This window comes from Cebus imitator, unplaced genomic scaffold (genome assembly GCF_001604975.1).
Source record: "Cebus imitator isolate Cc_AM_T3 unplaced genomic scaffold, Cebus_imitator-1.0 Scaffold202, whole genome shotgun sequence".
NCBI lineage: Eukaryota > Metazoa > Chordata > Mammalia > Primates > Cebidae > Cebus > Cebus imitator.
In genome coordinates, this window is record NW_016107517.1 from 3,946,183 (window position 1) to 3,963,362 (window position 17,180).

The 17,180-nt window shown below is 45.2% G+C and overlaps 1 protein-coding gene across 3 annotated transcripts in view; it reads right to left on the reverse strand.

Moving 5' to 3' along the window:
- The window catches only part of PDCL3 (phosducin like 3), a 10,557-nt gene extending 3,594 nt beyond the window's left edge, over window positions 1-6,963 (reverse strand). Inside the window, exons 1-4 of one of the 3 annotated variants that reach the window (XM_037745516.1) lie at window positions 6,718-6,963; window positions 4,117-4,243; window positions 1,775-1,865; window positions 1,125-1,228 (exon numbers count right to left, since the gene is read on the reverse strand). In XM_037745516.1, coding sequence (XP_037601444.1) covers window positions 1,125-1,228; window positions 1,775-1,865; window positions 4,117-4,243; window positions 6,718-6,723 — 328 coding nt within the window. In that variant the 5' untranslated portion in view covers window positions 6,724-6,963. Of the gene's footprint in view, window positions 1-1,084; window positions 1,229-1,774; window positions 1,866-4,116; window positions 4,244-6,717 lie in introns of all 3 variants that reach the window. The other 2 variants (XM_017547932.2, XM_017547931.2) reach the window with 2 other exon arrangements.
- Between the last annotated feature and the right edge of the window lie 10,217 nt (window positions 6,964-17,180).

Sequence of the window (17,180 nt, forward strand, 5' to 3'; positions counted from 1 at the left end):
TTTTTTGGTAAAGACATGGTTTAGCCACGTTGCTCACACTACTTTTGAACTCCTGAGCTCAAGTGATCTGGCCGCCATGGCCTCCCAAAGTGCTGAGACTACAGGTGTGAGCCAATGCACCCGGATGAATTAACATTTTTAACAAACTTTCTAGGCCAGTCGCAGTGGCTCACACCTGTAATCCCAGCACTTGGGAGGCTGAGGCGGGAGGATCACGAGGTCAGGAGTTCCAGACCAGCCTGACCAACGTGGTGAAACCCTATCTCTACTAAAAATGCAAAAATTAGCTGGGTGTGGTGGTGCATGCCTGTAATCCCAGCTACTTAGGAAGCTGAGGCAAGAGAATCGCTTGAACCCAGGAGGCGGAGGTTGCAGTATGCCGAAAACACGCCACTGCACTCCAGTCTGGGCGACAGAGCAAGACTCCATTTCAAAAAAACAACAAAAAAAAGAACTTTCTAACATGCTCACGGTAAGTGAAGAACACAAATCCCAATCCATATCAATTTATTTGGCAAAACAAGTTAGAAAAACAAGCTTTAATGTAAAAGATAATTGTTATACCTTTCTTAAAAAGTTGAATGAGAAAACGCTGAAGTTAGAATGTGTGAAATGTCAGAAAATGTTTTCTGCTTTAAATAAATTTCTAAATAAGCACTGGACTCTGCAGTTTAAGACAAGACTAGAGAGCTGAGAAACATCAGAGGACCTCAGTATCACACAGTGAGGGCAATTACTGTAAAGGCCAACCTTGCCATCTATGAGACAAATTCATTACATAGAATGTTGAAATGTCAGAGTTTCTGTAAAGGAATAAATAACCTAGGAATTCCTTTTCAAAAACAGAAAGGCAAAGTCTGCATTGCCATACTTTAACAAAGCCATTTGCATTAGTCACAAATATTAATTTGAAAGTCTTAAGATAAAAAAATTAAGTAATAAGGGTTGGGCAAGCCAGCAATAAAAACACAAAAAACTCAGTACCAGAAAAAAAATTTTTTAACCCCTATATAGGTCAGGCCTGAGATCCTGAAGCCATAAATTCAAATTAGCATTTGATAGATGGAGTGGAAGATCAGCTCACCCTTGTTTGTAAAGGTGCAAGATGACCCACAAGCCCTCACCGGCTTTGGTTACTTCTTGAACATAATCCTTCCCTGAGATCTCCAAAACTTCTCCAAATTTATTCTTCAGTTTAGTTGCTTTCCACTCAGCCAGTCTCTGCTGTCTGCACAACAAAACAAGGAGAGAAACACACACACAAAAACACGTGCACACATACATTTTCTAAAAGGCAATCCTGGTAAAGGCCCAGGTTTATTTATTGGTCACATGGCAAAAATCTAATTATCAGTTTGCTAAAATTTGCAATATTATTTAACTGTAGTTCCTCCCAAATGTTGCCAGCTGAAAATTAAGTTTTTGAAGGACACACATTTCATTTTATTTTTTGAGACAGAGTCTGGCTCTGTTGCCCAGGCTGGAGTGCAGTGGCACAATCTCAGCTCACTGCAACCTCTACTTCCTGAGCTCCCGAGTATCTGGGACTCTAGGGCAGTCACCACCACACCCAACTAGTTTTTGTACTTTTGGTAGAGATGGAGTTTCACAGACTGGTCTCAAACTTCTAAGCTCAAGGGATCTGCCCATCAGCCTCCCAAAGTGTTGGGACTACAGGCATTGAGTCATCTTGCTCAGCCCACACATTCTATTGCCATATACACATAACAAAAACAAAAACAAAAAACAAACAGCCCCTCTGGGTGGCACTTACCTGTACATTTCAATAGCACGTTCATCCTCCTCATTAAACTCGTCTTCATGATCCTTCAGCTCTTCCAAAGTCATATCTTCATATGTTGTCACTGAATTTAGTTACATTGACCAAAAGCAAAAATTTAAAAAGATGAACGAACATGCATTTTTCTCCCCCCCACCTTTTCTCCTAAAGATATGCACACAACACCAGATCCTTAGCCCACCTAAACAAAAATTACTTAAGGCACCACACTAAATTAGAAGCTGAGAGGCTAGGCATGGTGGCTTACGCCCGTAATCCCAATTTCTTGACTGATAGACAGCTTTTTCCACAAGCTCTCAGATCTTCCTCCCTCTCTCCTCCTACCCTGCCTCACCTCGCCTCATTTTCTCTTTGAGACGGAATTTCACTCTTGTCATCCAGGCTGGAGGGCAATAGTGCCATCTTGACTCACTGCAACCTCTGCCTCCCAGATTCAAGTGATTCTCCTGCCCCAGCCTCCTGAGTAGCTGGGATTACGGGCATGTACCACCACACCCAGTTAATTTTTGTATTAGTAGAGATAGGGTTTCACCGTGTTGGCCAGGCTGGTCTCCTGACCTCAAGTGATCTGCCTGCTTCAAAGTGCTGGGATTACAGGTGGATTACAGGAGCGAGCAACCGCACAACCGGTTGCAGCCCCACTTTTGAGCCCTTTGCTGATTAAAATTCCCCAGGGCTCACACCTTTAACTACTTTCCTTCTTTATCCGCAACCACTCCCTTGGCTTGCATCTAATCCCATGGCTTTCAATGTTATCAATATCCTGACAACTCCCAAAGTACAGGCCTCCAGCCCAGACTTTTCTAATCTGGAGGAAAACATAATCCAAGGGCCCTCTTTATGTGTCTATTTATCTAACAGGAAACTCAAAGTTAAAGCATCCCTTGGCAGTGGCTCACGCCTGTAATCCTAGCTCTTTGGGAGGCTGAGATGGGCAGATCACTTGAGGTCAGGAGTTCCAGACCATCCTGGCCAATATGGTGAAACCCCTTTGCTACTAAAAATACAAAAAAAATTAGCCCGACATGGTGTAATCTCAGCTACTTGGGGGGGGAGGCTAAATGCAGGAGATTCACGTGAACCTGGGAGGCAGAAGTTGCAGTGAACCAAGGTCACAGTGCTCCAGCCTGGGTAACAGAGACTCTATCTCAAAAAAAAAAAAAAAGTCGTCACTCCTCTGTTTAAACTTCCAAAAGCTTCCTGTCTCACTAGGTGTAAAGGCCAAGGTCCTTACTGGAAGCTACTGGATCCGCTGAGGCTGCTCTCCCACAGCACCACCTGCCTCTCCTCAGGGATTCCCTTCAGGAATAGTCAAATGTCTTCTTCACCTCCTTCAGGTCCTAACTCGACAACTCCCTCAGGTCTATTCAGATGTGTTCTTCAGCTCCTTCAGGCCTTTACCCAAATGCCAGCTTCACCTTCAAGTCCATGCAATGTCATCTTAGCGAGACCCTCTCTGACTCTGCTTTTCTTCCAACCCTTTCTGGTCCCTTTTACTGCCTTATTTTCTTTATTGTTTACTGTCTGTCTCCCCCACTAGAAGGCTGGTTCTCCAAGAACAGAGAATTGTGTCTGGCTTATGCATAGCTAAGTCCCCACCCCCAGAAAAGCACCTGACAATGATAACCATCCAGTAAACACTCACTGGATACTTTCTAATAAATCCTTGTCTAAATTAGCTCTAACATGTTAACAGAGGACAAAAGTACTAGTCCCTATGACCGATGCTCCTCAAACTATGGCACGTAACAGAATCCTTTAAGGCACTTGTTTAAAATGCAGATTTCTGGGCCTCATTCCAGAGACTCTGCTCAGTAAAGACTGGGGAGTGGGGTTTACCAGCACTCCAAGGGACTCCAATTCAGGCGCTATGACTGCCTTTGAGAAAACCTCCCTCAGACCCCCAAATATGGCAAACATCTTAATGCCTCTCCAGATTAAGCTATTTTTAGTTAATGTCCTCAATAAAACCACAGAGAATAAAGTATACGCTCAGGAAAATGCAAACACTAAAAACCTTGAACAAATTTCCATGGCATTATCAAAGGGAATCACAGACCAGAAAGCAGAAAGACTCAACTATTTTCTTCAGTGCTCATCTGACATAGACAAGGACTTGCAGGGCACCTCTGAAGTCCCCTAGGTCTATGGCTCAGGAAGGTGAAGGCAAGAGACACCCTGTGTCTCGTCTGAGGTCCCACAGACTCAGGCAGTATCCATGCCAGCACTCCAGCCTATCTCCTGGCAAGGCAGTCAGAGGCTTAGGGAGCCATCTCGTAACCCAGACAGATGCAGAGGAAAGAGGGCAAACTCACCCACTGACTGCTGGACCATGTGCTGCTCCTCTTCTGCCTCCTCTTCCAATTCTTTCAGACTTTCCTTGGGGGGCAAGATGCCCTTTTTGCGTAAGATGTCATTCCACTCAGTGTCTGCGTTGGGATCCTAGAAGAGCAGGACCAAGATTACCTTGAGTGCCAAGTCTAGTATGGAAGGCGCCGTGTTGGGCAAGGGGCCGAATGGGAAAAGTGACAAGGGAGGAATTCGGACCATATTATTCTGTGAACTATTTCTGAGAAAGTGTCAAAAGATCCACAGCCCCCGTTTTGTTCTTCCTGCCCACCTCTCCCCCAATGGAGGAGCTATTCTTGGGGTAAAAATTAGGATAGGATAGGATGTGCAGATCAGCATCAATACTGATACCAAGGCTCTGACCTGGCTTCTGTTCAATATTTTTATTAATGACTGAGAATGACTCATTCAACAGATAAATTTAAGTACCACATGTAAATTACTGTATTAGGCAATGGGGAAGAGTGGTGCATTCAAGTCACTTGTGTTACAGTCAAAAGGAAGAGACAGGCAACAAACCAGTATATACACAAACTATACACTGGGATATAAAATTGTAGCAAGTGCAATGACTGACAAGCTGCTGGTTTAGAGAATTACCCAGGACCCCCATTCCAAGTAGACAGGGATGTTCCCTACAGAGGAGGTGACATTCCACCAGAGGATGGAAAGGAACCTGCGATAGGAGTCTGGGGGCTTGAAAATAATCCTTCAGGTCGGGTGTAGTGGCTCAAGCCTGTAATCCTAGCACTTTGGGAGGCCAAAGCAGGCGAACCACCTGAGGTCAGGAGTTCAAGACCAGCCTGGCCAATATAGTGAAACCTTATCTCACTAAAAACACAAAAATTAGCCAGGTGCGGGCTGTAATCAAGAAAATAACCTTCCGGGCAGAAAAGCCACCAGGGGCGTGCAAAGGGCCCAATAGCAAAAGCCTGGACGAGGATCTCATGCTGCAGATAAAGCTTGGCTGACAGAATTCTCCAATAGTCAAACTTAGGAGGAAAAGCTGAGACTCCGCAGAGTAGCTCAAAAAATTCGGGACACTCTTCTAAGCCCTTTTTCCTGGACCTAGTCACCAAATCCTTAACAAGCCCAGGAGATGCACGACATTTACAGGCACTGCCATGCTGGAACGGCTGGCCAAATCAGCCAGGATTAAGATCACAAAGAATCAATGTCACAAAGATTGATGTAAAAGAGGGCTCTTGGATCCAGAACCCAGCTGCCCAAGCACTGTGTGCACGGTGTGGCAGGAATACTGCTGATGGAGCTCAGGCTTGCTTTAGAATATATCAAGAGCACTGTGAAAAGGGTACTGGGATAACCGGCCTCCAGCCCCAATCTTGTGTAACAATTCTGAGATACATCAAAAGAAAAATGAGCAGAATCCTCACTACAGGGTGGTCAGGGAAGGCCTCCGGGACCTGAAGGACAGGACGCAAAGGAGTCCAGGTGACCCTCAATCTCCCACTTCACCATTTAGAGCGTCTAGGCTGGGCGCAGTGGCTCATTCTGTAATCCCAGCACTCTGGGAGGCTGAGGCTGGGCAACATAGGGAGAACCCATCTATACAAAAAATTAGCCCAGTGTGGCGGGTGCATGCCTGTGGTCCCAGCTACTCTGGGGGCTGACAAGGGAGGATGGCTTGTCCCTGGGAGGTCGAGGTTGCAGTGAGCTGTGACAGTGCCACTGCGCTCCAGGCTTGGGTGACAGATCAAGACCCCGTCTCAAAAAAAAAAAAAAAGTGCCTGGCTCCTGGCAGACACGCCCTCTCCTCTAGCCCCTAATGCTGGTAAACCCGCACCATCTTCTCTCCATCTGCCATTGAGCAGAAATTAGAATTTCTGAGCACAACAAGATCGTTGGACAGTGACAAAATTTAGATGGTAGATTTTTACTCACAATGGTGACCATTTCCATGGTGTTCTAATTCATTCTCTTTAGGCTTTAACCAAATTCTGCTAGTAAATTGTAGCTACAGAACAGTAACTTATTTTACCTATTTTAATAAAAAAAAATTAACACGAAACAGAAGGACCCTAGGGCGGAGCTCTGGAACCCGAGTGGTCCGGGAGGGAGCGCGCACCAACTGGACCCCATGGCTCAGGGGAAGAGGGTCTAACTAAGCCGTCACCCGGCTCTCAGTGGAGCCAGGAACACGGCCTCCGCCGCTGCTTTACGTGGGGGAACCGCACCCTCCGCTTCTTAACACATCTGATAACACAACTCCTCCTTAGGGAAGTTCAGGACAGGAAGTAACTTTTGTCAGGCGGGATCGGGCAAGGCCTTCAGAGGGCCGGGTTGGGAGAGACCTCGAGGGGAGGTAGCTCCGGAGGACCGAGGTATGGGAGACCTGGCACAGAGGGGCGGGGACGCCCAGGCCCTGGGTCCTGGTGGGACCACGCCCGCCCTCCCGCACTGCGCCTGCGCGGGGCCTGGACGCGCCGGGCCTCCCTAGTGCCTGCGGCGCCGGAGCTTCCCGCAAGGCGGGCGTCCACCGCCGGCCCGGGCCCAATGAGACAAACGACAGGCCGCAGCCTCCAGACCCGTGCCCGGTTCTAGCTTACCTGCATTTTGTTTCCAGTCGCTCAAGCCAGTTGTGCCACGGCGCCCCTGCCCCTGAGCTCCTTTTTGTGCACGCGCACAGCGTCGCCACGCCTCTCCCCCAGCCCCGCCCAGGGACAAACTGGGCGGAGTCAGGGCGGAAGCCAGTGCTTTGCGTCTTTGCTCTTCAAGACGCCGGCGTGGAAGCTGTACACATGCGCGAGACAGGACCTGCCCACTCTCCTAGCCGGAGCGCACCAGACCTGGTGCTAATTTGGGGCGCTGCCTTATTAGGGCAGGTCTTCAGCCGAGGAGGGGTGGGGCTGGGTGGAGGAGGAGCCCGGGCCTTTCGCCTTTTCCAGCTGCTTGCCCAAACCTGTCAAGTCGTCTCGCTCTGACTAGCCTAAGAAGTCAGAAATAGAAAATTGCTTCTAGGCTGGGCGCGGTGGTTCACGCCTGTGATCCCAGCCCGAGGCAGGAGGATTACTTGAGAACAGGAGTTCGAGATCAGCCTGGCCAACATGGTGCAACTCCGTCACTACTAAAAATACAATTAGCCAGGCGTGGTGGCGAGCGCCCGGTAATCCCAGCTATTCGGGAGGCTGAGGTAAGAGAATGGCTTAAACCTGGGAGGCGAAGGTTGCAGTGAGCCGAGATCGCGCCATTGCACTCCAGCCTGGGCGATAGAGTGAGGCCCTGTCTCTAAAAAAAAGAAAGAAAATTGCGTCTCAATGTTCTGGTGTTAAAAATTAAAAATGATGCCGGGCTGGGCGTGGTGGCTCACGTTTATAATCCCAGCACTTTGGGAGGCGGAGGCGGGCGGATCACAAGCTCAAAAGATGAGACCATCCTGGCCAACATGGTGAAACCCCGCCTCTACTACAAATACAAAAATTAGCTGGGCGTGGTGGTGCGTGCTTGTAATCCCAGCTACTTGGGAGGCTACGGCAGGAGAATTACTTGAACCCGGAAGGCAGAGGTTGCAATGAGCTGAGATCGTGCCACTGCTCTCCAGCCTGGCAACTGAGATTCCGAAAGAAAGAGAGAGGAGAAAGAGAGAAAAGAGAGAAGGGAGGGAGGAGGAAGGAAGGAAGGAAAGAAAAATATGCAGGGGGGCCGGGCTCAGTGGCTCAGGCCTGTAATCCCAGAACTTTGAGAGGCTGAGGCAGGTGGATCACCTGAGGTCAGGAGTTTGAGACCAGCCTGACCAACCTGGTGAAGCCCCATCGCCTACTAAAAACATTAGTTGTGCATGGTGGCAGGTGCCTGTAAATCCCAGCTACTCAGGAGGCTGAGGAATCGCTTGAACCTGGGAGGTGGAGGTTGCAGTGTGCTGAGATGGCGCGATTGCATTCCAGCCTGGGCAACAAGAGTGAAACTCTGTCTAAAAAATAAATAAAAATAAATAATAAATTAAAATGATTCAGGCTTTTCTGGAATTCACCCACTATCATTTCAGTATCAGAAGAGGCAACTCATTCATCAGACATTGAGAGCCTACTATGTACCAGGCATCAGGCTCTGCATATGGAGCAGTGAGCAAAACAGTAAAACAAAGGTGAAAGTCATCTGCCATGCCTGAGCATCAGGAGACCCATATATGCAAAAATGCTTAGCCCTAGGGCAGGCACACAGGCACCGAGCAAAAAGCAGCAGTCTGACTTGTAAAATGCAGGTATTGGGCTCCAGAGCTTCTGCCCAGGCACACTCTGAGTTAAGTGAGCAATCTTCCTACCTGGTATGGAAGGAAGCATTTTGCACATGTAGGCTAACTTGCTGCCTCCTGGCAACTAAGCGAGCACAGATAATAGAAGCCCACACACCTGTGAGATAGGTGCAGGGCTTCCAACCGTGGCTATGCATTAGAATCACCTGGGAGCCCTCAAAAACTACGGCTGTCCCAGGGTTCCAACCAACCCCAGACAAATTAAATCCTTAGAAATGAGGCCTGGCAAGGATATTTTCTTAAAGATCCTCAGGTGATGCTAAGGTGCACAATTGTTGATAAAGAGTGAATCAAATGATTGCTTGAGAGCAAGGAGTTACTATTTAATTTATAAAAGTCCTTAAGATTTTTCTCTTTTCAACTGAATTATAGATGCTTCTATGGATTTATCGATGTATCTGACAGCACAATATTTGTTAATGAATTTTCCTTGGTCTCACCACCAAAATCAGGACTAGGACTAACTTTGGGTTTGATCCTGTGCTTCCTACCCAGTCCTGCACAGCAACAGAGCAGGTGTTGTTTTGTCCTTTCCTCATCCCTAGCCTCTGCTGTTCCCTGAGGCCTGTTTTCCAGGATTGAAAACAGTTGCTCTTCCCCCACATGATCCGGTCAGAGGCATTCCAACCAAAGCAACTCCATCCTGAATAGGGATGGGTAAAATGAGGCTGAGACCTAGTGGGCTGTATTCCCAGGTTACACATGCGTAATCACAGAATATTTACACTTAAGGGAATAAATTAATAATGTTTACCAAACAGACCCAAGACTTAACAGACCCAGGAAATGTCCTGATGTCCAGATAGCTTTGTGTTTTTTGTTTGCTTTTGTTTTTGTTTTTGTTTTTGTTTGAGACAGGGTTTCTCTCTTGTTCCTCAAGCTGGATTGCAATGGCACGATTTCGGCTCACTGCAACCTCTGTCTCCCCAGTTCAAGCAATTCTCCTGGCTCAGCCTCCCGAGTAGCTGGGATTACAGGTATGCACCACCATGCCGGACTAAGTTTTATGTTTTTAGTAGAGATGGGCTTTCGCCATTTTGGTCAGGCTAGTCTCGAACTCCTGAGCTCAGGTGATCCAACTGCCTCAGCCTCCCAAAGTGCTGGGATTACAGGTGTGAGCCAAAGTGCTGGGATTACAGGCGTGAGCCACCGCACCCAGCCAAGAACAAAAGCATTCTTAAAGTTTCATTTTAACAATAATAATATAGATTATTGGGAAAGGCGGTAGTCATGATACTTGGCCCAATAGTCCCATAGACAGTTGTTTTTGGATAAACATAGACACTGACCCTTCTGCTGTTAAAGCTTGAAACTGGAATCTGTTTTATCTGAGCTCCTTCCTCAGGAAAGTATTAAACAACTGAAACTCACCAGATCATAGCACCGGATGTCTCCTTGCCCCTCCCTCCTCTTGTTTTCTTATACAACATTACGTTTCTTCCCTGCTATATAAATCCCTAGTTTTAGTCAGGGAGATGGATTTGAGACTGATCTCCCATCTCTGTGCAGGCCCCAATTAAAGCCTTCTTCCTCGGCAGTACTTGTCATCTCAGTGATTGGCTTTCACTGTGGCCAGCAACAGGACCTAGACCGAACCCCTGGTGTTTTGGTAACAGTTACACAAAGATTAACAGTCCTTTGTCACAAACATTGGTAGTAGAACACATTTCCCCATGAGTTTCGCTTTGTTGTATCAAACAAGCATTGTACCTAAGGTGGATAAATTCCTCCTCTTGCTTTCTGGAACACCTTACTCTGTCTATGGAGTAGCCATTGTTTCATTCATTTACTTTCTTTTTTTCTTTTTCTTTCTTTCTTTCTTTTTTTTTTTGAGATAGAATCTCACTCTGTCACCCAGGCTGGACTGCGATGGTGAGGTCCCAGCTCACACAACCTCTGTCACCCTGGGTTTAAACGGTTCTTCTGCCGCAGCCTCCAGAGTAGCTGGTATTGCAGGTGCCCACTGCCATGACCGGCTAATTTTTGTGTTTTTAGTAGAGACAGGGTTTCACTATGTTGGCCAGGCTTCTCTCAAACTCCTGACCTTGTAATCCGCCCGCCTCAGCCTTCCAAAGTGCTGGGATTACAGGTGTGAGCCACCACACCTGGCCCATTCCTTTACTTTCTTTTTTTTTTTTTTTGAGATGGAGTTTCACTCTTGTTACCCAGGCTGGAATGCAATGGCACGATCTTGGCTCACCGAAACCTCCGCCTCCTGGGTTCAAGCAATTCTCCTGCCTCAGCCTCCCAAGTAGCTGGGACTACAGGCGTGTGCCACCATGCCCAGCTAATTTTTGTATTTTCAGTAGAGACAGGGTTTCACCATGTTGACCAAGATGGTCTTGCTGTCTTGACCTCGTGATCCACTCGCCTCGGCCTCCCAAAGTGCTGGGATTATAGGCATGAGCCACCGCGCCCGGCCTCCTTTACTTTCTTAATAAGCTTGCTTTCACTTTACTATGTGGACTTGTCTCAGATTCTTCCTTGCCTGAGATCCAGGAACCTTCTCTTGAGGTCTGGATTGGGACCCTCTTTCTAGTAATAATCCCTCTCCAGGGATTAAGAACCTGAATGCCCACACCCTACTGCCTATTCATGCAGCAGTTTGAAAGGTGTCCCTCTTTTGTCAAAATTATTATTTTGTTATTCTTTCCGCCTGTGCTCCAGATCCTCTCAGCTTCTTCAGGGACTTCTTCCATTTTTCCATCCTTCTTGGCTGTGGAGAAAATAATTACAGCTTATGAGAAAAGATTAGACACAAAGGAATTAGGAAAGATAAACTATTTCTATTTGTGGATGATACAGCATACCTGGAAAACCCAGAGGAACCGAGTCTTAAATTCATACTAACAATATGAGAATTCAGTGTAGGAATGGGATATAAAATTAATATAAAAATAGTCTTCATCCATGTTTACAATAACAAACCACAAGATAAAATGAACTCCAATTACAATAACAACAGAAAAGAAAAAACACTTGGAAATAAAGAAGTAGACAAAACCTGCGTGAGTTAAATTATAAAACCTTTTGAAGACACAAAAGTAGACTACAACAAATGGACAAACATCTTTTATTTTTGGAAGGTATGATTCAACATCATAGAGATATCAATTTTCTCCAAGTTAATGTGCAAAATGTAACACAATCTCAAAAATCCAATGAATTATTATTTGAAGCTAGGCAGAGTGACTCCAAAGTTTTTTATCAAGAACAGCACAGGGTAGGAGGGAGAGCTAGCCCTTCCAAAACTTAAAACAGTGTGGTGTTAGTACACAAATAGACAAAGAGATCGAGAGAGCAGCAGAGCAAGTTCAGAACAAGTCCAGAAAAAAAGCCCAGGCCATACAAACATCAGTGTATGCTTAGATGAGACGGCATCTCAATCTGCCGGGATGGACTTTAAATAAATGGTGTTGGGACAATTGGATAACCATTTGGAAACGGATAAAATAGGATACATACTTCATAGTGTATATCAGAATAAAAACTAAAAACTAAAATACTAGGAGAACACATGGCATAATTTCTTTTTAACCTAAAAATGGAAAAAGACTTTGATTACTCAAAGTCTAAAAGAAATCAAATTAAAACAATGATAGATTCTACTACTTAATTTTTTTTGTATAGGAATGATGTATATAAGCATGCTGCCTTTTGTGTAAAATATACATTTATGTCAGCAGGGCATGGTGGCTCACACCTGTAATCCCAATGCTTTGGGAAGCCAAGGAGGGTGGATCACATGAGGTCAGGAGTTTAAGACCAGCCTGGCCAACATGGTGAAACCCCCTCTCTACTAAAAATACAAAAAATTAGCTGGGCATGGTGGCACACGCCTGTAATCCCAGCTACTGGAGAGGCGGAGGCAGGAGAACACTTGAACCTGGGAGGTGGAGGTTACAGTGAGCCAATATTGCACCACTGCACCCTGGCCTGGGAGACAGAGCAAAACCTAGTCTCAAATAAAAACAACAACAGCAAAACATTTATGTGTATATTCCTATTTGCTTAATTGTATAAAAAGGATCACAGGAAGAGGAAACGAGAAATTTTTGGAAATGGTTAACTATTTGAGCAATAGGCTGATGAAGTAGTGAGGACAGAGATAGAAACCATATTCTTCTGATCAACTTTTATTTAGGAGCAAATAGAGTTGAAGCACTTTCAATCCTGAATGCTGCTATAGTTCAGATGTTTGGCCTTCAAGCCTCATGTTGAACTTTGATCCTCAGTGTTGGAGATGGGGCCTAATAGGAGATGTTTGGGTCATAGGGCAGATTCTTCATGAATGGCTTGTTGCTGTTCTTATGGGAATGAGTGAGTTCTCCATCTATTAGTTCACAAAACAGCTGGTTGTTAAAAAGAGCCTAGCACCTGAGGTCAAGAGTTCTAGACCAGCCTGGCCAACATGGCGACACCCCATCTCTACTAAAAATACAAAAAATAGTCAGGTATGGTGGTGCACACCTGTAATCCAAGCTACTTGGGAGGCTGAGGGAGGAGAATTGCTTGAACCCAGGAGGTGAAGGTTGCAGTGAGCCAAGATTGTGCCACTGCACTCCACCCTGCGTGATAGGAGTGACACTCAATAATAATAATAATAAAAAAGAGCCTAGTGCCTCCCTCCTCTCTCTCTTGCTTCTGTGCTCTCGCCACGTGATCTCTGCACACACCAGGTCCCCTTCACCTTCCACAATGAGTGGAAGCAGCCTGAGGTCTCACCAGAAACAAATGCTGGTGCCATGCTTCTTGTATAGCCTGCAGAACTGTGAGCCAAGTAAACCTCTTTCCTTTACAAATTAGCAACACTAACAGATTAAGACAAATGCCCTCTTTAAGAATTCAAAATTATGACTGAAAAACTGAACATGAATATTGAGAATGGAAAAAAAATTATAAATTACATTTTTTAAGCTGAAAAATATCACAAACATCACAAAACCCAGAAAAATAATACACCGTATTTTTATAAATTGCCTGACATATCTATATAATACCATAGACTAATTTCTGTCTTAAATAAGTCAAATATTGTTTCTTCTAGAACTACCCAAATACTTCATTGAAACAGAGCTCCAAAGATTACATTCATATCCCATTATATTCTCTGACCCTGAAACTTCATGTCACATCATCGAATGAGTGGCTGGTAGTGTTGTTTTTGGAATTCATTTCTGCCCTGAGAGAGCCGGCAGTAATCATGCATGGAGACAAGTGCGAACCACACAAATGCTTATCAGTAAATATACCCTCAATTCAGCTTTCCCTTAGCCATAGTGATTTCCAGTTAATTGGAAACCACTTTATTATTTGTAGCTAATTTCTACTGATTAACCTTCTTTTGGGCGTGTGTGCAAAGCTTTGGGATGGCTTTTACCGGATGTCAATTTTGTCTCCTTACCTCTGGCAATGTCTGTAATAATGCCGACTTTTCTTGATATGTTTGCACACATTTGCTCACTGCAGAGACGGAAGACCTGGGTTTGGCCTGTGTACCCTTCATAGAGTGCTGGCTTGTTCCCTAGTCCCTTCTGGGTTAGGTGTTTATGATCCTTCATAAAAGATAAATAGGTTTGATAAAACAGAGAGGAAGACAAATTATAAAGTTATATACAATGTATGGATTTCTTCACAAGTAAATACTAGAAAAATGTTCCAACTTAGCTCAAGCACCCATAGACATCTAGACTTACATAGGACTCCTTGAATGCATGACTGCATAGACATTACCATTCCATTACAAGAGCAATTTTCTAAGCAAAATACCTGGTATTAATGACTCCCAGCAAAATAGCTGGGATTACAGGCACGCGCCACCACACCCAGCTAATTTTTGTATTTTTATTAAAGCTGCGGTTTCACCATGTTGGCCATGGTGGTCTTGGTGGTGCAAATTTCTGTAAAAGCTGCTGCAGCTGGCATCAAGGTTTGACAACTGTAAGTCTTTGCTCTGTGGGATCTTGGATATAGAAATGGTGTTATTAGCTCACAGTTCTTTCTCCTCCTAAGGAAAGCAGGCAAGTAGAATAACACAATAAGCGATGTCAAAATTTCATTTTCTTCTAAGATTAAAGGCCAGTCTGTAAAGTTTCAGCTGAGTGGCAATGGTTAAAAAAGTAATTTTAGGCTGGGTGCAGTGGCTCCAACCTGTAATCCTAGCACTTTGGAAGGCTGAGGCAGGCAGATCACCTGAGGTCGGGAGTTCGAGACCATCCTAGCCAACGTGGTGAGACCCCGATTCTACTAAAAATAAAAAATTAGCTGGGCATGGTGGTGAGCACCTATAATCCCAGCTACTCGGTAGGCTGAGGCAGGAGAATCCCTTGGACCCCGGACGTGGAGGTTGTGGTGAGCCGAGATCTCCAGCCTGGGCAACAAGAGTGAAACTCTGTCTCAAAAAAAGAGAAGAGTAATTTTAATGAGCTATTTATTATAAAATGTGGACTCCATGGTTACTGCCAAACATATTGGAATTCAATTTTTCTTTTCTGTTTTTTTTTTTTTTTTTTTTTTGAGACAGTGTCTTGCTCTGTTGCCAGGCTGGAGTGCAGTGGTGCAATCTCAGCTCACTACAACCTCTGCCTCCCACGTTCAAACAATTCTCCTGCCTCAGCCTCCCGAATAGCTGGGATTACAGGCATATGCCACCATGCCCAGCTAATTTTTGTATTTTTGTTAGAGCGGGGATTTCACCATGTTGACCAGGATGGTCTTAATCTCTTGACCTCATGATCTGCCCTTGGCCTCCCAAAGTGCAGGGATTACAGGCGTGAGCTACCTTGCTCAGCCCATGGAATTCCATTTTTCAAATGTGATTTATGTTTGATCTTTAGACAAATTATCCCAATAAAAAGTGATAAAATTACACACCAGGTTTACTTGAATAAAATGCACTCATTTCCCTTTCCTGTCATTGAACTGTCTCTCATCCCTGATGTACTTATATTAAAAAGAAAGGAATTGGAAAGAAAGTGTGCTGATGTGTTATTTAGCTGAGTTCATGACTGCTGGCTTCTATCTGTTTTGAGACTAGCTAAAAGTTAAGATGATTAAGAGACAGGCGAAGGTACAACTAGATGCTAAGATAGTATCTACAATAAAAACATCTGGAAGGTTGTAGAACTTTTAGGAGTGTTGAACCCAGTGAGGCAAACACTGAAATAAACATCTATGAGAAAGTTTGAGTAACTCATGATTATGGACAGAGCTATTTTTCTAGAAGAGTTTTTTTAGAGAGAGGCTTGTTCTGTCACCCAGGCTGGAGTGCAGTGGCACGATCTCAGCTCACTGCAACCTCCACCTTCCAGGTTCAAGTAATTCTCCTGCCTCAGCCTCCCAAGTAGCTGGGATTACAGGCATGTGCCACGACACCCAGCTAATTTTTTGTATTTTTTGTAGAAATGAGTTTCACTATGTTGACCAGGCTGGCCTTGAACTCCTGGCCTCAAGTGATCTGCCTGCCTCAGCCTTCCAAAGTGCTGGGATTATAGGTGTGACCCACCACACCTGGCCTGTTTTCACAGAAGGTTAATTGGCTATTGAAATTCAGCAACACTGGCAGGGCGCGGTGGCTCACACCTGTAATCCCAGAATTTTGGGAGGCCGAGGCAGGCAGATCTACATTAGGAGTTCAAGACCAGCTTGGCCAACATAGTGAAACCCCGTCTCTACTAAAAATACAAAAATTACCTGGGCATGATGGCTACTGGAGAGGCTGAGGCCAGAGAATTGCTTGAACCCAGGAGGTGAAGGTTGCAGTGAGCTGAGACTGTGCCACTGCACTCCAGCTTGGGCAATAGAGTGAGACTTCATCTCAAAAAAAAAAAAACAACAAAGAAGAAGAAAGAAAAAAGAGGCTGGGAACAGTGGCTCACCCCTGGTAATCCCAGCACTTTGGGAGGCTGAGGCAGGTGGATCACAAGTTCAAGACCAGCCTGACCAACATGGAGAAACCTCATCTCTGCTAAAAATGCAAAATTAGCCAGGTGTGGTGGCACATGCCTGTAATCCCAGCTACTAGGGAGGCTGAGGCAGGGGAATCACTTGAACCCAGAAGGCAGAGTTTGTGATGAGCTGAGATTGCACCATTGCACTCCAGCCTGGGCAACAAGAGCAAAACTCCGTCTCAGAAAAAAAAAAAAAGAAAAGAAAAAGAGGCTGGGCATGGCGGCTCACACCTGTAATCCCAGCACTTTGGGAGGCCAACGCGGGCAGATCACGAGGTCAAGAGATCGAGACCATCCTGGCCAACATGGTGAAACCCCATCTCTACTAAAAATACAAAAAAATTAGCTGGACGTGGTGGCACACACCTGTAGTCCCAGCTATTCAGGAGGCTGAGGCGGAAGAATTGCTTGAACCCAGGAGGTGGAGGTTGCAGTGAGCCAGGATTGCGCCACTGCACTCCAGCCTGGCGACAGAGCAAGACTCCGTCTCAAAAAAAAAAAAAAAAAAGAAAGTCGGTAGCAATTTTCTAGGAAAAGAAACAAAATTAAAATATAGTACAGCTTTTGATTTTGAGAGCAGTTTACTATTTAGCCTTCTGTAGGTTTCATAAGGAGTGGTTCACCAACGTTGCTGTATATAGAATTACTTGAGGAGTGTTAAAAATGTAGATTCCAAGTCCTATTCCCAGAATCCCAGAGTTTCTGAATCTGCAGATGTGGGGTAGAGCCCAGCAACCTGCCGCTTGGGTATCTATTTCAGGTGATTCTGGTATTGGTGGTCTTTACACCACATTGTGTTTAATACTATACT